The sequence below is a fragment of the Rhinolophus hipposideros genome, assembly GCF_964194185.1.
Source record: "Rhinolophus hipposideros genome assembly, chromosome: 3".
NCBI classification, from domain to species: Eukaryota; Metazoa; Chordata; class Mammalia; order Chiroptera; family Rhinolophidae; genus Rhinolophus; species Rhinolophus hipposideros.
The window spans coordinates 96,523,189-96,548,731 of record NC_138049.1 but is presented as its reverse complement, the minus strand read 5'-3'; the positions used below and the strand labels follow the sequence as shown (position 1 = coordinate 96,548,731).

At 38.9% G+C, this 25,543-nt stretch overlaps 1 protein-coding gene across 1 annotated transcript in view; it reads left to right on the top strand.

The window, feature by feature from the left end:
• Positions 1-25,543, top strand: part of BICRAL (BICRA like chromatin remodeling complex associated protein) — a 71,294-nt gene that overhangs the window by 19,349 nt on the left and 26,402 nt on the right. Inside the window, exons 2-5 of the mRNA XM_081045189.1 lie at positions 17,300-17,345; positions 17,800-17,848; positions 17,937-18,005; positions 19,888-21,567. Coding sequence (XP_080901315.1) covers positions 17,305-17,345; positions 17,800-17,848; positions 17,937-18,005; positions 19,888-21,567 — 1,839 coding nt within the window. The 5' untranslated portion in view covers positions 17,300-17,304. The remainder of the gene's footprint in view (positions 1-17,299; positions 17,346-17,799; positions 17,849-17,936; positions 18,006-19,887; positions 21,568-25,543) is intronic.

Here is a 25,543-nt window from a genome sequence, read left to right as displayed (position 1 = left end):
GATCTACAGCATTTCACATAGGAAACTCGAGCATGTGTGGATTTGGATATCAGTGTTGGGGTACTTTGGATACCGGGGAACAACTCAAGTTTCTGCGGAGTCAGAAGTTATACGTGGATTTTTGACTGTGCAGGAAGATGGTGCCCCGACCTCTGCATTGTTCAAGGGTCACTAAGGGTTATATTCAAACAAGCCCTTATGGTCTTATTTTTTTTAGCAAGAATATTCACAGATGCTTTATTCTCCTTTTATTGTGTTAAAATATGCATAACATAAAATTTACCATTCTTAACATTTTAAGTACAGTTTGTAGCATGAAGTACATTCACATTGTTGTGCAACCGTCACCATCATTCTTTTCCTGAGTTTTTTCATCTTCCTCAACCGAAACTCAGTATCGTATGGTTTTTTGATAGAAATAACTATAAATGTAAATTTCAGTTCACATGGTATTTCTTAGGGTTTGTAAAAGACTTCACACTAGATAGAAGCCTGTATCTCTTAAATGGAGTTCAGAAAGGTGAGATTAATTCAGCTTTAAAATTTTTGTAGAGGGGCGTCTGGTTCGCTCAGTTGGTTAGAGCACTTAGTTGGTTAGAGCGCGGTGCTCCTAACAACAAAGTTGCTGGTTCGATCCCCACATGGGCCACTGTGAGCTGCACCCTCCACAACTAGATTGAAATAATTTGGAGCTGATGGGTCCTGGAAAAACACACTTAAATAAATAAAAGTTTTAAAAAAATGTTTCTTTGTAGAAACTGCGAAATCTTGCTTGGAGTAATATGCCGTATATGTATTTTTGTCCATATTCTTTCTTAAATCATTTTTAAGCTTAAAAAAGGGTTTTCATTTTCTGCTTAAAAAGATTGATTTTGTCCACACATCTTCCTTTTGCATCTGCTTTTATAAAATGGAACTTTCGGCATCTTTTCCTTGGTAACATTAACTTTGTAAAATGGAATTTTGTTTGTTAATATTGTTAGTTGTTTTTACAGGCCTGTTTTTCTTGGAACGTACCATAAAACCAAAATATTTTGAATGTTACTCATTGACAGAGAACAGTGAGAGTCAAGAGTTTGCATAATAACTTTAACCAGATGCTAATACTAACTTAATAAAAGACAAAAGTATTTTGTTTGTAATTACTACAATTCCAAAGTAGTTTTTAAAGCCGTTCCACATATAGGGACAACATATGTAAACGACACCAACACAGAGCAATTTGAGGAAACAGAGAAAAATTTTAAGCAGTTTTTATTTAATAGCTTAACTATTACCATTCTGTATTTTAATGAATTTGTGACTGTGGGATGAGAATGCAAACAGCAGGGTTTTTTTAACTTTTTATGACTGATACATCCATTGTTTATAAAAGTAGAAAAAAGGAACATTTGGTAGGACTTTTGCTTTTACTTAATTTAAAATGTTCTCTAAAAGTAATCCCCTTTCTATTAGGAAAAACACAACTGACTTAGATAACTCTCCATTTCATTTAACGAAAGATTTCTTTTTCTAAATGAAATGAAATCAAAAGTGCTAGAGCAGTTTCTGTTTAATATTCAGGTAGTTTGTTTTTATGGAGAGGATGCAAGTAAGACGTTCTTTGGGCTTTTTTTTAGTTTTTAATCCTGTTCCTAAAATTTTTGCTATTGTGTTTTTGGTTGATACATGACCAGGTTTATCTTGGTGGGTGGTTAGTTTCAATGTCAGCATTGCTTCCTTTTGCCAAATCATTTTGTCATAGGCAGTGATTCTCTAAATGACTGATTATTTTTAGTGGAAGAAAGTAATAAATGTGGCAATCAATGATTAAAACAGAAGTCACCTTTTATTTTGAAGTATAATACAAGAATTCTTTAATAGAAATTTAGTATAACTGAAGAAAACTGACTCATCTCTTTAACACATATTATTCTATGTACCGAAGTATTATGAGTTATCACAATTTCAATTTAATTTTCCTGAATATTTAATAGCAATCAGGATAGCAGCACTTTGTATCATTTCTCAGTCATATCCTGTGTATTCTTTTCCATAGTCATTAAAATGTTCAGTCTTTTATAAAACACAATAAAAGAAATTATAAAAACATTTGATAGGGCATCTGTTTTTTCCTCTTCTATCGAGTTGTTTTTTTCTTTTCTGTAAGGTCTGGTGTTGGTGCCCTCAAAACACCATACATGGCTATGCCAGAGAGTCTTCAACTTAGATTTTTATTTCTAAGTGTTTTAATGAACACAACTATTATTAATATAATAAATAACTATGCTAAAGATTTCGGGACTCCGAGGAATTATTTTATATTTATATTCAGTACATAAAAATCTTTGTTTTAAGAGGGTTTATTAAATGGCTTATCATGGAAGAATACACAATCTTTTGTTTTTGGATCTTGAAAAATGCCATTTTCCTAGGCGTCAAAGAGTTGAGCTGTCTGATCTGGAGCAGAGACGGGGAATTAGTTGATTTCTCAGAGCTTTTTCTACACAGCCAGCATTCCTGGCTAGATACATAGGGCCCAGCATAAGCCAGCAGACCCTGGATGATGGACAACCAGCCTGCGTCCCACATCCTCTGCTTTATGATTGTGAAAAAGTGCTCAAGTGTAGCCTCGCTGCGTATTCATGGAAAGTAAATGATAAGGAACCAACATCACCCCTGGAAAAGTTATTCTTTTAGACCGAAATCTTACTAAAGTAATTCATTTGAGTAAAACACATTTATTGGGCACGTTTGTATCATGCATTGCACTAAACTGTGGTAACACAAAGATGGAAAGAAACTGATTCAGATTTCATGGAATTTGTAAGCTAACAAGGGAATCAGAAAAACAAAATTTTATCATAAATATCATGCTAGTAACATGTCAGACATGCTCCAGGGGTACAAATAAGCTTGGGGATTTAAGAAAAATAAAGGCACTATGTATCATTTTACTCAAAGCTTTAAAAGATAAGTTAGGTACTGTCATTGGCCACGTGGAAGTGGGTGGAAGGTCTTTTGTCTTCTAAGGACGAGGGCAAAGCCAAAGAATTGAAAAAGTGGTTTTGGGGACATCAAATGGTCTAGATGGCAGAGAGCCAAGGGCTCCTTACAGGAGAGGGTGGGGTGGGTAGAGGTACAAAATGAGACCAGGGCCTATTGTAATGGACCAGTACTTTCAGTTTGCTGATGCCAAAAAAGCCACACTGTCTAAAAGGGGTTTGGCTTTGGGATGGGAGAATGAATTGCTCTCTCATCAGGACTCATAGCACTTTATACTGTTTTTGTTTAAATGTGGGCTCTGCTTTAGTTGGGAACAAAAGATAGTCATAATGAAGATGTTCACACAGAGCAGTGTCTGATTAGTGTCAAAAGACATGGTTGTTGCTTTTAGAAACAGGGTAAGGGAATCCTAAAGACAGCCCAAGGTTGTCAGAGAAGGATTCACAGAGGTAGGTTCAAGCTAAGCTTTGAATAATGGATGGAAATTCAGGTAAGGAAATTGTCACCTGGACAAGGGCAGGTGCTGGGAAAGTGTGCACTGTGTTTAGGGGCTAGAAGAGTGGCAGTTTGGCTAGAATAGAATGTAGGGGAATAGTGAGAAATAACTTTAGACCATCGTACATTTTAGGTTTAAATATAATTCTTCATTTTCCACTTTAGATTGCTCTCCCATAGGAATGACCTGGTCTCCAAAATAGGCATGTTTAATGGGAAACGGAAGTAGGTTTCAAGAAAAGAGAAATAAGCACCGTTTCCTGGTGTGCCTGATCCTGTTGCAGGTTTTTGCCATCTTGTGGCCAAACATACTGAAAAGGGCAGTAGGTTCATTTAGAGACCAGAATGACCTGGTCTCCAAAATAGGCATGTTTCATGGGAAACGGAAGTAGGTTTCAAGAAAAGAGAAATAAGCACCCTTTCCTGGTGTGCCTGATCCTGTTGCAGGTTTTTGCCATCTTGTGGCCAAACATACTGAAAAGGGCAGTAGGTTCATTTTAAAAAATGTTCATTGACTGCAATGAGATATCACCTCATACCTATCACAATGGCTGTTACCGAAAAGACGTACAATAACAAGTGTTGGTGATGATAAGGACAAAAGAGAACCCAAGTGCACTGTTGGTGAGAGTGTAAATTGTTACAGCCATTATGGAAAATGGTCTGGAAGTTCCCCTCCCCAAAATTAAGAATACAGCTACCATATGATCCCGCAATCCCACTTCTACATATATATCTGGAGGAAATGAAATCACTATCTCAGAGAGATTATCCACACCACCCTGTTCATAGCAGCCTTATTCACAATAACCAAGATACAAAAACAACTAAGTGTCTATGAATGGATGAATGGATAAAGAAATTGTCACTTACACACACACACAGCAATATTATTCAACCCTAAAGAAGGAAATTCCGCCATTTGTGACAACATGGATGAAACTTGAGGTCATAAGCATAAGTTAAGTGAAAGAAGTCAAAGATAGACAAATACTGTACGATCTCACTTATATGTGGAATCTCACTTATATGTGGAATCTACTCTCTTTCTACTCTCTGTAGAAAGAGAGTAGATTGGTGGTTGCCAGGGGCTGTGGGGTAGGCAGGGAAAATGGGGAGATGTTGGACAAAGGGTACAAACTTTCAGTTATAAGATGAATAAGTTCTGGAAATCTAATGTGTGACACGGTGACTAGTTAACAATACTGCATTATATACTTGAAATTTGTTAAGAGAATAGATTTAAAATGTTCTTACCACATACACAAAAAGTTACTTTGTGAGGTGATGGATGTGTTAGCTAACCTTATTGTGGTAATCATTTCACAAGATATACCTGTATCAAATCATCACATTGTATACCTTAAACCCTATATTATTTGTCCATTATATCTCAGTAAAGCGGGGGGCAGGAATGTTCGCTGAACCAGGTACTATTCTGAGGTTCATTGGTGAACAGACACAAAGCTCTGCCCTGGTGGAGCTGACATTCTAATGTAAGTATGAGTAAATATAATAAAGAGGGGGAAGAAGAAAAAAGGAATTATTTGATGGGTAAGAGCGGAAAGAGACTGATCCTGAAGGTGGTCCAGAGTGATGCATTCCTAAGATTTCACCGGCAGCATTTTCCTTCTGTCAGATTACCAAGAAACTAGACCCTTCTCCTGAGTTTGGAGAGTTGGCAGCCTCAATTTGTGTTTCTGAGCCGACCACCTGATTGGGGTTGGGGACAGATTCCCCAGTTTGCCTGAATTTTGCCCTAGTGTGTGCTATAACGTGGGGGGAAAGAGTGACCAACCTCAGGGGGAAACCCCCATAGTAGCCCCACAGCCCTGGTGAGTCAGAATCTCTCGAGTGGGTGTGGCAGATAGGATTCCATGTTTTTAATAAACAACTCCAGTCCGTATTATTTTGAAGCAAATCCCAGACGTCGTATTAGTTCATTTATACCTACTTCAGTATGGATCTCTAAAAGATACAGGTTCCTTTTAAAAATATAACCCCAGTTTTATTATTACATCTAAAAAAATTTTAACAGAATATAATATATTTATAAGTCATCAGGAGTTGCAAAATTTCAATGTGGACTCTAGGAAATGGTAACTTTCTTTGTCAGGGTTAATCTAGAATTATGTGAGTTTTTAGTTATACAAGGTCTTTGGAAACACCATCTTTGCAAACAACGCAGCTGCCCTGTATTTAAATCCTGGATGTTCATTCAGAATTTATTATACCTGCTCTCGTATGTGCGATTCGCTGGGGATATGAAGATGGACATGATAAGATTCCTGCTTTTGAGGGTAGCACTATAATATTGTCTTATACTGTTAATTTCTAGGTGATGGTTTATTAGTACCGTTTATATTTGAAATCGGTCTTTTCGTTCGCTGTAACGGAGCCGTAAATAATACCCATAGCCTTTTCCCACTACTAGGTGGGCAGCGAGTGGGCAGTGCAGAATATCCACAGATGCCTCAAGGCTCTGTTAATTTCAGAGTTTATTATCTTGAACCACCTCAGGTCAGAATCTAGATTCAGCAAAGACGACCCTAGCCAACAGCCTTTTGATGCCCTCCTTTGTGTAGACCTGGGACCCACCCCTCCACCCAGCCTGGCACAAAATTGGCAGTTGAGATTGAAGGAGGATAAAGAAGAGAGGCCTGGAGATGTTTTCCCCAGGACCATCTTTACATCAGTCAGACAACATATGCACAGGCCTCTGTGAGTCAATTCTCATGGGCTCTCAAGATTTTGAGAGGCCTGTGACAGCTGCGTTATGCACATTTTTTATGTGAGTCCTGAAATTTTTCAGTGTGTGTATTTCTGGATGATTTGCGAAATACTGATCTGTATGGTTCTACAGTCAGTAAACTTACGATCTTTAACGCTATGCTGGAATTTACCTTAAAGAAGTTTGCTATATTTATCCAATTATGTTTATCACTACAGTAATCCCCCCTTTTCCGAGGGGGATATGTTCCAACCCAAGCAGATGTCTGAAACCGTAGATAGTACCGAACTCTATATGTACTCTGTGTTTTCCTATACATATATATACTTTACAGCTTCTCTTTTGCATATCTGAATTTCCAGCATCACTACTCTTGTGTTAAGTAAAATAAGGGTTACTGAACACAAACACTGCGATACCGAGACAGTCAGCCTGATAACCAAGACAGCTACTAAATGACTGATGGGGGAGCAGGGCATCCAGCGTAAAGACGCTGGACAAAGGGATGATTCGCGTCATGGGTCAGAAGGAGCAGGATATCATGAGATTACATAATGATACTCAGAACTGCACACAGTTTAAAACTTAAGAATTGTTTATTTCTAGAATTTTCCATGTAATATTTTCAGGCCGAGGTTGACCGTGGGTAATTGAAACTTTAGAAAATGGAACCATGGATGGGGGGGGGGGCTACTGTATTCTTTTGCTTGCTAAAATAATCATGAATGTCTTGAGTTCTATGGATCTTTGTGTTTCTATTTTCAGATTGGCCACCAATGATGGTCATTCCTTCACAGCGCGTAACAAACCATTGAGTTCTGGGAGTTGGGTAAATTAAATGGTTTTCAGACTTTTTTCTCCCAGTTCAGTAAGAAGTGAGTCACTCCGTTGAAGGGGAGACGTGAAAGTGTCAGAGCGCCTCCACCAACAACTTTTAGGCCTTCAACATCTCTTGTACATCTTGGAAAATCTTAGGTCCCCAGAAAACAAAGTTTAAAAATCATGGATGTGGCTGTTAACTTCATATAGGGATAGGAAAAGGAGCCCTGAGAGATTGGAGCTTGTCGTTAGTCACGCAGTTAGTTAATGTCAGTATCCAAAATAAGCCCTTGGACTTCCCGCGTCAGTTCTCCCCGTGTGTCCCCAGCCTTCTCCCTGGGTCCCTTAGCTTGGCCCCCTCCCCATGTTACAGCACATTGTTTAGCCAGCTGGATTGCTGAATAAGTTAGGTTTCTTTCTACCCTACCTCATTCCTAGGAGGAATTAAAGCAGCATAAAGGCCTTCAAATTCTGTGTTTCATGAGTTGAGCCAAGGTCTGATACTGCCTCCATTCATGGTTGTCTTTTCTGACTCGGAGGAATTTTTCAATTCCTGAATTTTTCTCCTAGTAGTGTTTCTTCGTCTTTTCCACCTTCTCTTCCTTGCTGGCAGAAAGCTCTAGTTGGTGACAAAATGAATGAAGAAGTTCTTGGTCAAATAATACATAAAACACAGAGTCCATCATGTTGAGTTCGAAAGCTTTTTTTTGTTGCAAATGGGGATGATTGTGAAAATACAGTCATGTTTGCTTCTAGTAAACTCATTATTTCACAACAAAGCCCAGAGACTTCACCTGAGGCAGCTCGGGAACCCTTGCCAACAACTCGAGCACTTCTCACGTTGTATTGTAAAGAATCGTGGTCTGTCTTGCTTCCAAAAGGAAGTGAGTTCCTTAAAATCGGGAACCATGCCAGAAGGTTTCACACAGTCTTGTAATTACAAAATTTAGCAGCCAATAACAATTACTATAATGTTAAAGGAATAAATGAGATGATTTCATGTCCTAAGTGAGAAACAGTTACTTGCCCTGGGTAAGAGGCTATTATATGGCATAACTTTTTGATCATGACACTCATTGGAAATTTTTTTGCTTAAACAAATAATTCACTTTTCAGACTTGCTTTTATAGTCCTGCAAAAATGTTGATGGTATTTACATTTTATGTCGTACTCATTTGATATTTCCAGCCCTTCACATCATGCCTTGCACATAGTATGTGCCAAATGTTTATTAAATGAATAATGAATATTCTTTTCACCCACTGAACAATTTTATTAAAGATACGAATTAAAGAAGCAGCTTTCCCCATTCCCTAAGCTATTCTTCAGGGTAAAAAATAAAAGGAGGCACGGGATAAAACTATACAAAGAGTTGACTGTCCTTCCTTTCTTTTTTCCTCCCTCTTTCAGGATACTTGATCCTATAATCTGTGCTAATGAACTCATATAAACTATTCTTACCTCCTAAAGTGATTTAAAAAAAACAAAAAACTTTACAAATGGCTTTAGGGCCAAGGTAGAGTAATAGGGCAGGGACTGGATTTACCTTCATACATAAAATGTTCAAAATCAGATAAAATATATTAAACAATGATTTTTTTAGACATTGCATTCAGGCAGCACTGGACAGTGACTCCTGAGAAACGGAAAAACATTGAGGTGTGCCCTATGATTGCCCAGCGTGTTGTCTAGAGAAAGTTTCCAGCCATAGCACAGAAAAGGAATCCAGATGGAGGCTGGCAATCCTCCTGAGTCGAGCTGATGTACCTGGCAGGTGAAAGTGGCTAGAACTCCTAGGGCAGAGTACCTGAGAGGAGAAAGCTGCACAGAGAGAAAACCCTGGATGTCTGCAGAGTGACTCCCTTGAGTCTTCAACTGATAACTGATCAGTATGTATGTGGGGAACTACCCAAGTCATGGGAAAGAATCTCCTGAAAGGATCAGAGTAAACAAAACTTGTAGCCCACCTGCAAGAGTGCAAAAATCATTATAATTCATGAGACTTCAAGTGAAGTACTCAAGTGAAGAAAGGTATTGCCGCAATATAGAGCAAAATTAGCCCTAGGCTAAAGATTGACAAAGCTTAAAAGCAAGCCTCAAGATAATAAAATTGTTTAGAAGAAACTTAATTGTGTCCTAGAAAAAGTTCAAAAATATCTATTAGGATACAAAAATACCCGGTACTCAGTCATGTAAATTAACAATGTCTGGTATCCAATCAAAAATTACCAAGCCTGCAGAGAAGCAGGAAAATACCACCCATAATTAGGAGGGGAAAAAACTCAATCAATAAAAACAGACCCAGAAATGATAACAAATGATAGAATTAGAGAAGGACATTAAAATATCATCACTATTTTGCATACATTCAAGAAGATATAGGAAAGATTTCATATATTAAATAAAGACATGGAAGATATAAAAAAAGACCCAACTTCTAGAGATGAAAACTATAGTGTTTGAAAATAAAAATACATTGGTGGGTATTAATGGCACATTAGACACTGTGTAAGAAAAGATTAGTGTACTCGAAGACAAAAAGTGAAAAAAAAGATGATCAGTGAGGGATGGGAACACCAAATATACGAAGTAATGGCTGAAATTGTTCTAAATTGGAGGAAAACTATAAGCCTACAGACCCTAGAAGTTTAATGAACCCCAGGTACGAGAAGCATGAAGAAAACTATACCAAGGCATATCATAATCAAAACGCTTAAAACAAGTGACACAGAGAAAACTCTTTAAGGCATCTGTGTGGGGGAAGACCTATTATGTATAAATAGACAAAAATAAGAACAGCAGCATACTTCTCTTTGGAAATAATGCAAGCAAGAAACAAAGTAGCAATATCTTTAAAGACCTGAAAGAAAAAACTCAACTAGAACCATATGCCCAGGGAAAATACATTTCAAAAATGAAGGCAAAATAAACACTTTTAAAACACATACAAAAGCAGAAGAATTCATCATCACCAGCACATCTGCACTACAAAAATATTAAAGGAAATCCTTCAGGAGAAGGAAAATGATAACCAGATGAAAATCTGGAGTTGCTCATAGGAATAAACAGCACTAGAAATGGTAACTATGCAGATAAAAATAAAAGTGACTAGCAGTCATTATACCTTCAGTAACTCAGACAGAGGATACATGATCCTGGAAACTGCAACAATTCCATAGTTCATGACTGCTTAAATAAAGTTTTTCAGTGATCCCTCTGCTAATCTCAACATTAAAATTTTGTTTTTCAATTGCCATTGACATACAGTATTATATTAGTTTCAGGGGTCCAACATAGTGATCAGACATTTATATAACTTACTCTAAGTGGTCACCCTGATAAGCCTAGTACCCATCTGACATAATCTTAGCATCTTAGCAAATAATCTTACAGTTGGCATTCAGTATTATTTTATATTAGTTTCAGGTGTGCAGTACAGTGGTGAAACATTTATATAACTTATGAAGTGATTCCCCCTGATTAGTCTAGTACCCACCTGGCCCTGTTCATAGTTGTTACAATATTTTTGACAGCAGCTTTCAATTTGTTCAATTTGTTCGTAGTGATTTGGAAATTGTGGCATGTACTGCTGCTATACTAAATTAATGCAAATAAAGCAAATGTCAGTGGTTTTCTCTATGTTGATAAGATAGCCTGTTGATTCTTGGTGGTCTTTTCAAGTTTTAGTTTATTAGTCAACATTTTCAGTAGATTGTATTTTTGGAAGAAGAAAAAGAACAGAGAAGCATATAAAAGAACAAAAACAGTCACGTACCAAATTTCAGTTTGTGAAGGATTTGAAATCCTGTGTTATAACTTTTAAAGTTTTCTTCTGCCACTAGCTTATAACATCTTGAGTGGGTAGAATTAATTTGCTTAGCTAACTTTCCTAAAATATCTGTTCTTGAAGCCAGTACATTTCTTTATATGAAAGCTCAGCTCATTTACTCTTGCGTGAAAAAAACAAATTTAAATAGCCTGTCATTTTATAACTCTGCATTGGAAGTCTGTGAGATCTTTCTGTGATTTTATTGAAAATCAAACTATCTTTAAGATACTCCTTTCAAAATAGCTGATGTACATTATTCTTGAGGCCACTAAACTGCTTTAAATTTTTTGAATCTAGTTGACCCTTGAACAACATGTGTTTGAAATGCACGGGTCCACTTATACTCAGATTTTTTTCAATAAATATACGGTTGGCCCTCCATGTCCCTGGAGTTCACATTCACAGATTCAACCAACCACAGAGTAAAACAATGTTTTCAATTTGCTGTTGGGAATCCCTAGTTGCGGGTGGCTGACTGTATGCATTATTCTACTCCATTTTTTATAAGGGATTTGAGCATCCTATTATTTTGGTATCCATGGGTGTCCTGGAACCAATCCCCCGTGGATACTGAGGGATGACAGTAGTTAAGTTTTGAGGGAGTCAAAAGGGACCTATAGATTTTCGACTGCTGGGAGGGTTGGTACCCATAACCCCCATGTTTTTTAAGGGTCCGCTGCTGTATTTGATGTTTGGTATGCTTACCTAAAGTGAGCCTGAACTGTGGTTCTTGTGTTTCAAGGGTGTCCCCTCAGTCGTTTGTTTTATTAATCGTATTTATTTTTTAAGTAGGCCTTATATGCATGTTTTCCAACATTCAAAAGGTGCCAAAGGATGTATATAAGTAAAGAGTATACCTTCTTCTGTTCCTAGCCTCCCAGTTTCCCTCCCAGAAGCTGCTAATGTTACCGGTTATTTGTGCTTCATTTCAGGACCTGAACATTTATAGGTACATGTATGTATTCTATGCTCCCTCTAACATGGGTGTATAATGTACACAGTGTTCTTCACCTTTCTTTTTCCGTTGATCGTGTATCTTTCCGGGTCAGTTTGTATAAAGCTGCCTCATTTTTAATGGCCGTGTATTATTCCACTGCGTGAGTGACCCATAATTCATTTAACAGGTCTCTCATTATGGGCATCTAGGGTTTTAAAAAAATATTTAAAATTGAGATATAATTTACATCCCATAACATTTCCCCCTTTAAAGTGTACAATTTAGTGGTTTAATTCCAGAATACTTTAATCAACCTGAAAAGAAACCCTCTAGCCATGACATCTAGGTTTTTACGTTCTGGCTAAAACGAATAATGCTGAACTGGATATTCTTACACACATATATTTCACACACGTGCAAGGATATCTGTCGGACAAATACCCAGAGAGAGATTTGCCAGGTAAAATCATTTGTGCACTTAAGCATTTGAAAGATATTGCTAAATTGCCCTTTCTAGAGATTATATAAGTTTATACACTCACTACTGTGGTATAAAATTTCCTGTTTCCCCACTTCTTGACCAGCATAGTTCCTAACACACTTTATCTTGGCCTTGTGACAGGAAATAGTATCTCATGATACATTTTAATTTACAGCAGTCCCTCCCATAGCCATAGGGCATGTGTTCCAAGACCCCCAGTGGATGCCTGGAACCATGGATAGTACCGAACCCTGTATATACTGGTTTTATATACTGGTTTTTTTCCTATACATACTGACACTTTATGGCTTCTCTTCGGCGTATCCAAATTTCCAGCATCACTACTCTAGTGCTTTGGGGCCACTATTAAGTGAAACAACGGTTATTTGAACACAAGCACTGCAATTATTGTGCCAGTCCACCTGATACCTGAGATGTCTAACTAACTGCCTGACAGGCAGGTAGCATATACAGGGTGGAACTGCTGGACGAAGGGGTGACGTTCGTCCCTGGTGGGATGGAATGGACCACTAGAGATTCCATCACACGACTCAGAACAGTATGCAGCTTAAAACTAATGAATTGTTTATTTCTGGAATTTTTCCATTTAATATTTTCAGACCAAAGTTGACCTCGGGTAACTGAAACCGGGGAAAGTGAAACCGTCAATAAGAGGGAACTACTGTGTATTTCTCTTATTCTAAGTGAAGTTGATTACATGTTTAGCGGCTACTTGTCTTTCTTTTCTTTATGAATCAATTATTCATATCCTTTGATTTTCTGCATGGTAGCTGATTTTTTTCTTTATTATTTAAAGCAGTTCTTTATGTATTAGGGAGAAGAGCCCTTCGTGATATAAGTTGGAAGTATTTCTCCTACTTATGTCTTTTTGGGTTTTTTAATCTTTGACTTTGTTTATGGACTTTTCTTCTATCATGCAGAATTTTTCAATTTTATGTCATCAAATTTGTCAGTTTTTTATGACCTCTGGTCTTGTGACTTCCCCCAGTTCAAGATTATAAAAAACATTTTCTCCCATGTGTTATTCTAGTCCTGTAAGGTTCTCCTTTCCCACGGCCACCCCCATTTAACTCTTAGATTCATCTAGAATTTATTATTTTTTAAATTTTTTTTTAAAGATTTTATTGGGGAAAGGGAACAGGACTTTATTGGGGAACAGTGTGTACTTCCAGGCCTTTTTCTTTTTTTCCAAGTCAAGTTGTCCTTTGATTCATCTAGAATTTATTATTTTTTAAATTTTTTTTAAAAGATTTTATTGGGGAAGGGGAACAGGACTTTATTGGGGAACAGTGTGTACTTCCAGGCCTTTTTCTTTTTTTCCAAGTCAAGTTGTTCTTTCAATCTTAATTGTGGAGGGTGCCCTTCAGCTTCAAGTTGTTGTCCTTTCAGTCTTAGTTGTGGAGGGCGCAGCTCAGCTCCAGGTCCAGTTGCCGTTGCTAGTTGCAGGGGCCGCAGCCCACCATCCCTTGTGAGAGTTGAACCGGCAACCTTGTGGTTGAGAGGATGTGCTCCAACCAACTGAGCCATCCGGGAGCTCAGCAGCAGCTCAGCTCAAGGTGCTGTGTTCAATTTTAGTTGCAGGGGGCGCTGCCCACTATGCCTTGCGGGAGTCAAGGAATCGAACTGGCAAACTTGTGGTTGAGAGCCCAACTGGCCCATAAGGGAATCGAACCGGCAGCCTTCGGAGTTAGGAGCATGGAGCTCTAACCGACTGAGCCACCGGGCCAGCCCTAATTCTTTTTTTTTTAATTGGCCTTTTTAATTTTATTTTATTTTGGGAGGGGGAATATTGGGGAACAGTGTGTTTCTTCAGGGCCCATCAGTTCCAATTCGTTGTCCTTCAATCTAGTTGTGGAGGGCGCAGCTCAGCTCCAAGTCCAGTCGCCGTTTTCAATCTTTAGTTTCAGGGGGCATAGCCCACCATCTCATGTGGGAATTGAACCGTCAACCTTGTTGAGAGCTTGCACTCTAACCAACTGAGCCATCCAGCCACCCCTGGAATTTATTTTTGTGTACAACATGAGGTATGGGCCCCCCATCTTTTCTCCATATGGCTAACATCTTTCCCTCACTTATTTGAAATGTTACTTTTCCACTGTGTTTTCTTGATTAAAAGTATTATTCAAAGTGTTTGTTGACTCAGTTAAGAACAACTTGAAATATTAGTTTTAATTTTCTAAGAGTGGTAGTCAGGTGTTTGGAGCAGTGATTTCTGAACTCTTGGGGTGCTTGCCTCTCAGGATTCCGTAAGAGCTACAGCCCCCCTTTCTCCATGACAGATCCCACAGTTGTGAGCTGCTGTTACTGAGGGGAATGTGTCTTTCTCAAGTGTGTTGGGCCAAGAAATCGTTTTTAACCACTGATCTAGGGATTTCCCTCATTTCATACAGCCTTCTAAAAATTCACCTGTTTCCAGAGGCCCATCTAATTTCAGGGTTGTTACAGTAACAAGAGTCCAGAAGTAAAGGGAGAACCTTTCCAGAGAAAACAGCACTCTTCCCTTTTGAGTCATTCATTTCTGATCCTCAGATTGTCTTCCCACGTTAGAATCTTAGTCAATTTGTACAACTGTATCTTGGTCAATTTATTTTGGCGAACCATGTGTCTTCCTGGTGAAAAGAACTACTGAATCAGGCTATATTTTGTCACTATGTACAGCGGGGGATGGAGAAGTGAGAGTCACCTCTTTTCATGTGAAACTCTTTAAAGTCAGAAAAGAATGTGGCCCTTTAAAAAGTAGAATTCTCAGGGTATCCCTGACTATGAAGGCTCATAGAGTTCTACCCAATGTGGGGGAGGGGAGGGGAGAGGGGTAGGCCTGTCCGGTAGGACCGATGCCACTGACCCGGGAGGATATTCCCAAGGAGCTTTCTGTCAGGTCAAGTTGTTCGAGCAGCCCCTTTGGTTCGGTAGGGGAAGATACACATGGCTTTTCATTTCATCCATTGTTGTAAAATTGTTCTTTTATTTGAGCTTCTCAAGGAATTGCCTGTCACTTTGAACTTTGGGGTAGCAGATGTTCCTGTGCTTGAAAGTCCCAGTGGCAGTGACACCTGGGTGGAATGACTGGTGCTGACTTCCTTTCTCAGTTTGTTAATCCTTGGGCATCTCGACCTCTAGAGGAGCTAGGTACGGGTATAAAGTAGTGAGGGAACCTGGGATAGTTGTGAAAGTGTTGTGAAGTTTGGGGGTTTTGTTTTGTTTTGTTTTGGTACAGGCTATTTTTCACTTCCATTTTTATTAATTAACATTCCAGAGACTGTTAGACACTTTAAAAAAATAAATTTAGAAAGGATGCAGTGAAACTCCATTGAAATGGTCATGTTGAAGTAAATAATATCCCCTTTACAGGCTTAATTATACATCGTAATTGCCCAGTTTCATCCAGGTGATTGTGATGTCTGGGAGACCAGTCTGTGATACAATAATGAGCTATGGCTAATACAGTTCTGCCATATTAAATATCAGGACTTAAGGAAAGCCTTTCACACAGGTTTCTTTATATCTATTTAATGACAGTTTTCCTGTCTTTCCTTCCTGAGCCATTTTCACTCCTCAAAAGTCACTCTATGTTAGTACAGTCATGCTAGCATGTCCTTGAGTAACTCCACATCTGAGTCCTAAAAACAAATTTCACGTAGCCAAGCTGCCCCGTTCACAGTTTCAGCCATGGAGGTTACCTTTTAATAAAGCTTTTCCCACCCACTCTTTCTCCCTCCTGTCTCACCCATCATCTCTCCTCTCCCTTGTGGTTCCACTCAAATGGATTGTAATCACTCAGATCATTAAGCAACTGAACAAATTCACCCACCAATAGGAAGGTCCCACATTGGGTGGTACTTACCCCTTCCAGACCCTTCCTGAGAAAAGCAAGGTTCCTTCCCTGTGGCAGGAGTCGACTTTGTATTTGTTTGGTCTTCTGACTGATAGGCTGGGCAGTTTGGGGGAACTGGAGAGGAGATGGCAGTTTTAACCGAGAAAAAACATTTAGTCGAAGTGATCCCTTCTGCATTTGCCTTCGTCGGGCGTGTCCTTCTTCTGGGCATCTCTTCAGGATTTCATTCCTCCGTCCAACTGCCGTTCACAACTGCCCTTTCCAACTGCTCCAGAACTCTTGGCCCTGGCATTCCGTGATGTAAATTATTCCATGCATGGCTTGAAATGGGTGTGAAGCAGTGTTGCCAGGTGTCAGATCACTAGTGTAAGTTTACTGGATCTCGGGGGAGGGTGGAGAAAGGGGAGAACTGCTGTTGGAATTTGTCCAGCTGTTATTGTTTCAGCCAGAGTACAGTAATTTTGCTGCTGCGCTTGATACTGCCGATGGCGGGAGAGAGACGGAGCTTTGGGCCTGGAGCCGCAGTGCATTTGTGGTTGACATTTTCTACTTTAAAGATTCTAGCGTTGGGAGATAGATTGCTTGGAATTGAACAGTTGGCAGTGTCGCTGCTGAGGGAGGAAGCTGAGACCTTTGGGGCAAAGCCTGCAGTCGTACTGATGGTGCTGCTTCTGCCTCAAAAAGTAGGGAGAACCGGCTTTTCTGTTTTCCTGAAGATAGCTCAAAATATGGCAAGAAATCCGTGTTTGGAAACATCCAGTCACAAAATTCAAAGACTTCTGTATCCATGAGACTTTTTTCTAAAACAAAAATCTTCTTTCTCTCCTAGTCCATGATGCATTTTGAGGAAGTTTGTTCATGGTTTATAGTCCTTTCAGGGAATCTGCGTAGGAGGGGTTGCAGCCAGCTATCTTTGATTTGTCTAGATTCCCTTTTGATTTGTATGCTAAAGATTTGTGTTCCATAAACACTGTTTAAATTGAGTACTTAATCGCTTGAAGGACCAGAAAAAAATTTAAATTCTATTAAATTCTAGTAAGAGGAAAAACTCACATGGAGCACACATTTATCTAGGAAAAGTATATAGTATGTTTTTATGGTGCGTGGATGCTACTGGCTTTAGTCTGCTTTGCTGAAACACTGTTTTCTTATTCCTTTTCTTGTAGTTGTCATGGATGATGATGACGACTCGTGTCTCCTTGATCTTATTGGGTAAGATGCTCATTACAACATCAGGGGAAATCAAATGTGTGAGGTTTGTTGTACTAAAACAACCTAATAAGCATATTAAAACTGGATGGGTTTTTAAATAAAAATCAATCATCATAGATATAGTGTGGATTAACCAAGACGGAGACTTGGATATGATACGGGTCATAATTAAATAATGCTTTAGTTAGCCCTTACTAAATTTGTTTTTTTAACAAATCTCAGGAGGCAGAAATCAGTGCTAATAGGAAATAGAACAACAGCAAATAAATAAGTCTATAAATAAATACATAAATGAATAAATAAGACAAAACACTACTAATAAACTTGTTTTAAAGAAGGGAGAGAATTTTACTCAGACTAACATGTCATTTTCTTTTTACCCAAGTAAAAATGAATCTTAGAAATAGGTAATGTATTTATTTGTTGTTTCCCCCCTTTTTTTGTTGTTTTCTAGAGACCCACAAGCATTGAACTATTTTCTACATGGACCTAGTAATAAATCTGTAAGTAATACTTAGAACATCCCAGATATACATTTTGTTTCTTCTTTACAGTTAAAATAATCACGGTGTTGAATTTGTACCTTTGCAGAGCAATGACGACTTGACTAATGCAGGATATTCTGCAGCCAATTCAAATTCAATTTTCGCCAACTCTAGTGTGAGTATTAGAAACTGATGCAATGATTAAGTGTTTCTGTCTCATTGATGCCTTGTGGACTGAGGCTTTACTTGCCTTTGTATCTTGATAAGAGTCATTACCTTGTCTTTTGTAATTGACACCGAAGAAAAACCTATTGAGTTATGTTGACATTTTCTATTTTTAACTGAGTCAATTAAGATGAGCTATATGAGATGTACTTTGCCATGTTCCTAAGCTTCTGATTTGCTTCTTAACGTGACTCAGAAATATTATAATCTAAGAAAGGCATATTAGAATGTTTTGAACCCTGTTACATGGCTTTAAAGAAATTACTTGCTAAACATTTTCATTTGAAACGAGAAAAAAGATAATGATACCTGAAACTTACTGAGATTCAGTGTGTTCACAGTAACAGTTTAACATAATTAACCTCATTAATCCTCACAATAACTTCATGAAGTAGATTCTATCATTATCCATATTTTATAGATGAGGAAACTTAAAACGCAGGTTAGTTTTCGTTAGTACTAAAGAGGTTAGTGCTCCCCAAAATTACATTGCCAGGAGTTGCAGAACTAGGATTCTAACCCAGGCCACCAAGTTCTGGAGCCCATATTCTTAAGCTCTAGGAGCATCTAGACAAGAAACCTGATGTGGAGGGTAGGGGATTCTGCCTGGAGACTCTGTCCGGATTATTATGTTTAAGCCTGTGATTGATTCTTCAAGTCCTAAGGTGGTGTCTACCTGAGAGCTCATTAGTCCCATTTCAACTATTGATTGATTGGGGGTCAAATGAACTAGTCTTGGCTTTTCTACCGAGTTCTTCCCATCATCTAGCATCTTATTAGCCGAGGGCTGAAAATCTTTACAGTTTTGCAACTTGGACCCCTCGTTTTTAATTGATCTACATTTAATTTTTTTGTTTGACCTCTTTTTAAAATTTTGAATTGTGTTAAAATACAGATAAAATAAAATTTGCCATCTTAACCATTTGAAGTGTACAGTTCATTCGTGTTAAGTGCATTCACACTGTCTTCACCTTATTTTAAATCGCTGTTGACTCCATAACTTTTATAATTGTGACCGTTGGCCAGTGGAGTGTATCTTATTTATGAGTGACTGTGTTCAGATCTCTTCATATGCCCGTGTTGTTGTCTCTAGTTGGAATGTCTAATCCTTAAGGACACCAGTAGGACAAATACTAACACAGAAGTGGATGCTTGATAAATAAATGTTGATGGACTTTTACTTTTGAATAGGATATTGAAATAGTTTCTAAAGCATCATAATAAGCTGATTACTGCTGAAATCAAATGACCACTCACTCATTTCATTTGGGAAGCTTGTTTTTTCTGGACTGGTCTTACCTGGGGTGGTGGGGGTTAGAACTCAGGGAATTCTGAAAAATCTTGAAAGACAGGGCTAACTCTGGGATACCTTCTAGACCTCTAGTAGAATAACGCCCTGAACTCCCCAAACTCACTTAGACCCTGTGGTACAAAGGAGTAGACATGGCCATCTCCTTGATACGCGAAACCCCTAGGCTGAGTCCCACTCGAGACTTGCACTGAAAGCAATCCTGAAAATTACAGTCTGTGCCAGTATCGCAAAAACTGAAGCTAAACTCCAGGTAGTCATCAGTATGTTCCTTTTATTTATCTATTTTCTATAAAATAATTTACCTGTACAATGAATGCATATACTTACAAAAATAACGTTCAACATCATTACTGTGGAAATAAAGTATCAGAATAAGGTGAGCCGTTTGGAAAGTTGTACCTGAAAAGCAGACTATCATGCTTTGTTCATAATCAAAAGTGAGATTACATTTTTTCGTTAGTTTTTTAAGAATCTCTTTCAAAGGTTGGCTATGTCAGTAACGTACTGCTTGTTTTTTTAGAATGCTGATCCTAAGTCATCCCTCAAAGCTGTGAGCAACCAGCTTGGAGAAGGGCCCAGTGATGGACTGCCGCTTTCAAGTAGCCTTCAGTTTCTTGAAGATGAACTGGAGTCTTCTCCTCTTCCTGATCTCAGTGAGGACCAACCTTTCGACATTCTTCAGAAATCCTTGCAGGAGGCCAATATCACTGAACAGACATTGGCAGAAGAGGCATATTTGGATGCCAGTATAGGTTCAAGCCAACAGTTTGCACAAGCTCAGCTTCATCCTTCTTCATCAGCGTCCTTTACTCAGGCTTCTAATGTTTCTAATTACTCAGGTCAGACGCTGCAGCCTATCGGAGTGACTCACGTGCCTGTGGGAGCATCGTTTGCAAGCAATACGGTGGGTGTGCAACATGGCTTTATGCAACACGTGGGGATCAGCGTGCCCAGCCAGCATTTGTCTAATAGCAGTCAGCTCAGTGGTTCTGGTCAAATACAATTAATTGGGTCATTTGGTAATCAACCTTCCATGATGACCATTAATAACCTAGATGGATCTCAAATCATATTAAAGGGCAGCGGGCAGCAAGCCCCATCAAATGTGAGTGGAGGGCTTCTGGTTCATAGGCAGACTCCTAATGGCAACTCCTTGTTTGGGAACTCCAGTTCCAGTCCAGTAGCACAGCCTGTTACCGTTCCGTTTAACAGCACAAATTTCCAAACATCTTTACCTGTGCATAACATCATCATACAAAGAGGTCTTGCACCAAATTCAAATAAAGTTCCGATTAACATCCAGCCAAAGCCTATCCAGATGGGTCAGCAGAACACATACAATGTGAACAATTTGGGACTGCAGCAGCACCACGTGCAGCAAGGGATCTCTTTTGCCTCTGCAAGCTCTCCCCAGGGCTCCATAGTGGGTCCACACATGTCTGTGAACATCGTAAACCAACAGAACACAAGAAAACCAGTCACCTCACAGGCAGTGAGCAGCGCCGCGGGTAGTATCGTCATTCATTCTCCGATGGGCCAGCCTCACGCACCCCAAAGTCAGTTCCTCATACCCACAAGCCTTTCCGTCAGTTCCAACTCGGTACACCACGTCCAAACCATCAACGGGCAACTTCTTCAGACTCAGCCTTCTCCGCTCATTTCTGGCCAGGTGGCCGCAGAGCATGTCATGTTGAACAGAAACTCTTCCAACATGCTCAGGACCAACCAACCATACTCCGGACAGATGCTTAACAACCAGAATGCCGCCGTCCAGTTAGTGCCTGGGCAGACGTTTGCCACCTCCGGAAGCCCCGTGATAGTCAATCATGCCTCTCCTCAGATTGTTGGTGGACAGATGCCCTTGCAGCAGGCATCACCAACCGTGTTACACCTGTCACCAGGGCAGAGCAGCGTCTCCCAAGGAAGACCTGGCTTCAGCACTATGCCCTCGGTGACAAGCATGTCAGGACCCAGTCGGTTCCCTGTCGTCAGCTCATCCAGCTCTGCCCATCCTAGTCTTGGGTCTGCGGTTCAGTCGGGTGCGTCAGGATCCAACTTCGCAGGAGATCAGCTGACCCAGCCAAACAGGACTCCAGTACCGGTCAGCGTGTCTCATCGTCTTCCAGTTTCTTCTTCCAAGTCTACCAGCACCTTCAGTAACACACCTGGAGCAGGAACCCAGCAGCAGTTCTTCTGTCAGGTATGTTCCCGTCATCAAACAAATGCTTGGGTGATTACAGAATGGGAAAATGGAATGTGGATTTGATAGAATATAATGTTCATCCTGGGCTCCTGATTTATTCACTTAAAGTTTTCAACTTAATGATTGATTGCCTTTTTTTCTTCTTAATTAAAACTTTTTATCCTGCATAGCATTGTGGTTTAGCGTGAAGACTCTAAAGTCAGACTCGTGGATTTGAATCTAAGCTTTGCAACATGGAGAAACTCTTATCTTAACGTAGCTCTCTAGACTTAATTTTCCTCATCAGAAATGGACATAATAACACTACCACCCTATGGAGTTATTTGGAGGATTAAATGAGATAATCCACGTAAAGCACATAGCATGTTCCTGGCAAGTAATAAATACTAATAAGAGCCAATATTAGTAGCATGTTTCCCTGAAAATAAGACCGGGTCTTATATTATTTTTGCTCCAAAAGATGCATTAAGGTTTACGTTCAGGGGATGTCCTCCTAAAAAATCGTGCTAGGGCTTATTCTCTGGTTAGGTCTTATTTTCAGGAAACACGGCGTATAGCAGGTCCTTGAATAACATTGTTTCATTCAACATTGTTTTGTAATAACGATGAGATGCCACAGGAACTTAAGTCTTGTTTACATCAATTAGCCTGTGGTAAAATTGGTTTCATTATACTTGTTTTGCTTCAAGTCACAGAAGCCATTGACAACTTTAAGTGAGGACTTAATTGTGTATACTTTTTTTTTTAACATTTATGGAAAATAGTTTATCCCTTTTTTATTATTATTAGTCTCAGGTGCACAAAACAACATAATGATTAGACATTTACACCCCTCACAAAGCGATAACCCCCGCAAATCAACTGCCCGACTGACGTCATATATAGCTGTTACAATACCATTGACTCTATTCCCTATGCTGTGCTTTACATCCTGTGACTATATATATATATATTTTTTTTTTTTTAATTATAGTTGATATTCAGTATTATTTTATATTAGCTTCAGGTGTACAGCGTAATGTTTAGACATTTATGTAATTTATGAAGTGATCCCCCGCTGCACACATCTGACACCCTACAACACCCTAGTTTTTACATTTTTTTTTTTTTTTTAGTTTTTACAACATTGACTGTAGTCTTCATTCTGTATTTCACATCCCTGTGACTATTTTGTGACTACAAATTTGTACTTCCTAATCCCATCCGTTTCTCACCCATGTATATACTTGATGGAGTACACTGTGGGCATTTAAAATGAAAGCTTATTTTAGATTATGTACTTACATTATCTATTAAGCCATTAGATCACGTAACTGTGGACTGGGTGGAGAAGCTGTGGCTGCTTCTTGGGTGCCAACTGGAAAGGCTCAGGGACTCAGTGTGACTCATCAGCAGGTAACTGGCCTTCACCAGAGGGATACGTATAGAGGGAGGGATCAGGGCACCGTCATTGGACCAAGTACCTGAGCCTGCTCTTACCATGGCATTGTGCAGTGAGCAATGAGTAAAACCACATAAGGATTCTGCTTGTGAAGAGTCTCGAACGTCATCAGCTTTGGTCCCTCACCCCCACCTGCTCGGATGCCCTTGAACTTTTCTAGCTTTGGGTTCCCACTCATCCTTAGTTCAGCTGCACATCTGGCCTTCACCCCATGGTCTACCCTCCTCAGGCCTCCGTTTACATTGTCTTGCCCCTCCATGCGTAGAGATACTCAAAAACTTCCCCATACTTTATACATCAATAGTTTTTAAACTGTATGCCTTCGACTTAGTAATTCCACTCAGAATCCTAAGGAAGCAAGGATTATTTATAATCAAGGATATTCAGTATAGTACTTTTGGTATCAAAGGGGTATTTGTGTGGTGTGTGTGTGTGTGTGTGCACGCGCATATTGAAATAATGTCAGACTTATGGAAAAGTTAAAGTTGCAAGAATAGTATAAAGAATTCTCATATCCCCTTCACCAGGATTTGCCCATATATTAACTTTTTACCACATTTGTTTTATTCTTCTCTCTCTCTCTCTCTTCTCTCTCTCTCTCTCTCTCTCTCTCACAGACACACACACACACACACACACACACACAATTTTGGAAACTGCAGTCATGATGCCTCTTGACTTATAAATACTTTTGACTTCAGTGTTCGTTTTCTAAAAACAGGGATATTTCCTACATGACTGTAGTACAGTTATCAAAATCAATAAACCAGCTTTATTACAATATTACTATCTAATCTTCAGACTTATTCAGATATAGTCAATTTTCCCAGTTATGTCCCTTATAGCAAAAAAGAAAAAAAATTGTTCTGTGTTGTTTTTATGGTCCAGGATCCAATCCAAGATCACTATCTAATTTTGTCGTCATGTCTTTAAATCTGGAACAGTTTCTCTTTCTTCGTCTTTCATAACCTTGATATTCTTTGAAGAGTACAAACCAATTTTGTAGGATGTCCCAGAATTGGGGTATCTCTGCTGTTTCCTCCTGACTAGATTAAGGTCATACATTTTCGGTAAGATTGCCACAGAAATGGTGTGTCCCCGCAATGAGGACTTGTCCCACTATTGGTGCTGTTATCTTTGAACACGTGCTTAAGATCTTCCTAAGTCTCTGCTGGGAGATACTTTGAAACTACATAGATATCCAGTTGCTCATCAAACTTGCACCCACTAGTTTAAGCTTCCATTGATAATTACTGACCGAATCAATTGTTACTGAGCCAGCTATTATTATGAGGGTCATCAAATAGAGATTTTCGAATTCCATCATTTGTTCTACCTTAATTGTTGGCATTCTAATTGAAGGATAAGCTTTTCCTTCTCCTTCTTTTACTTATATGTTTATTTAGATCAGTACGGACTCATAGATTCTTATTTTATTCAATAGGTTATAAATCGGTAGTCGTTTATTTTGATGCTCAAATTAACTTGATGGCCAGTGGGCATCCCTCCAAATTGGCTGCTGGTCCTTCTGACAAGTTTCCATCATGCTTTGAGCACGTTCTTTAATTTCTGGCAGAACAAGATGTTCCATGTTTATCTTTTACTTTCCCTGCCCCGGCCTTAGAATCAACCGTTTCTTAAAGGAACCTGTATCTCCTAGTGGAGAACAGTATTTAGAAAACACGATCTCACGTATCTATTGATCTATATTACATAGTTCCTATTGATACTTCCAATTCTATTCCAAGACCACAGGGTTCATTATTCAAGTCTCCCTCTTTTCGCTATTTGTAACTTCCTTTTCTAATAGTGAAAAGGCTAGCTCCAAAGTATGTTTACTTATTTGCTCAATCCTAGCACATGGAGAAACTAATTCCAGAATTGCTCATCCATACCACTCTGAAAAACAAACCTGGTAACTAGGCTTCTATATTGGTTTACGGTGCTGTCTTTAGCCTAAAGATATATAGTGAAAATATTGCATTCAAAAATTACTTGAGTTACTCCTTTTTCTTTTCCTCTGTTGGTATGCTATTCGTTTTTGAAATATATTTTTGTTTATATTTCATTTTAGGATTCTTTCTCTACTATCCTAGTTGAATTTCTTTTGAACACACGAACCATTAGCATGGACCCAAAAGTCAGGGCTATGCAGAAAATGTACTTGGAGCAGTTTTACTCCTCCCCCCCTTCTCCCTGCCCCCACCCTCCATCCTTTCCTGCCAGTTCTCACCATCCCCTGTATTCACCAATCTCATTAGTTTCTAGTTTATTTATCCTAATGTTATTTTCACACAACTAAGCAGACACTGTATATTTTCCTATTCCCCCTCCTTTCTTACTCAAAATATAGCATACTATAGATAGTCTTTGCAACCAAAGTGTTGCAAAAAATTTTCTAAAAATCCAATTGTCCAATAATAGGAGGATGATTGGATGTGATGAAGTACTATATAGCCATTTAAAATGTTTTCAGAAAATAATGAAAGAGTTGGGGAAAGGCTTACAGAATAATTTTAAGTATACATTTAA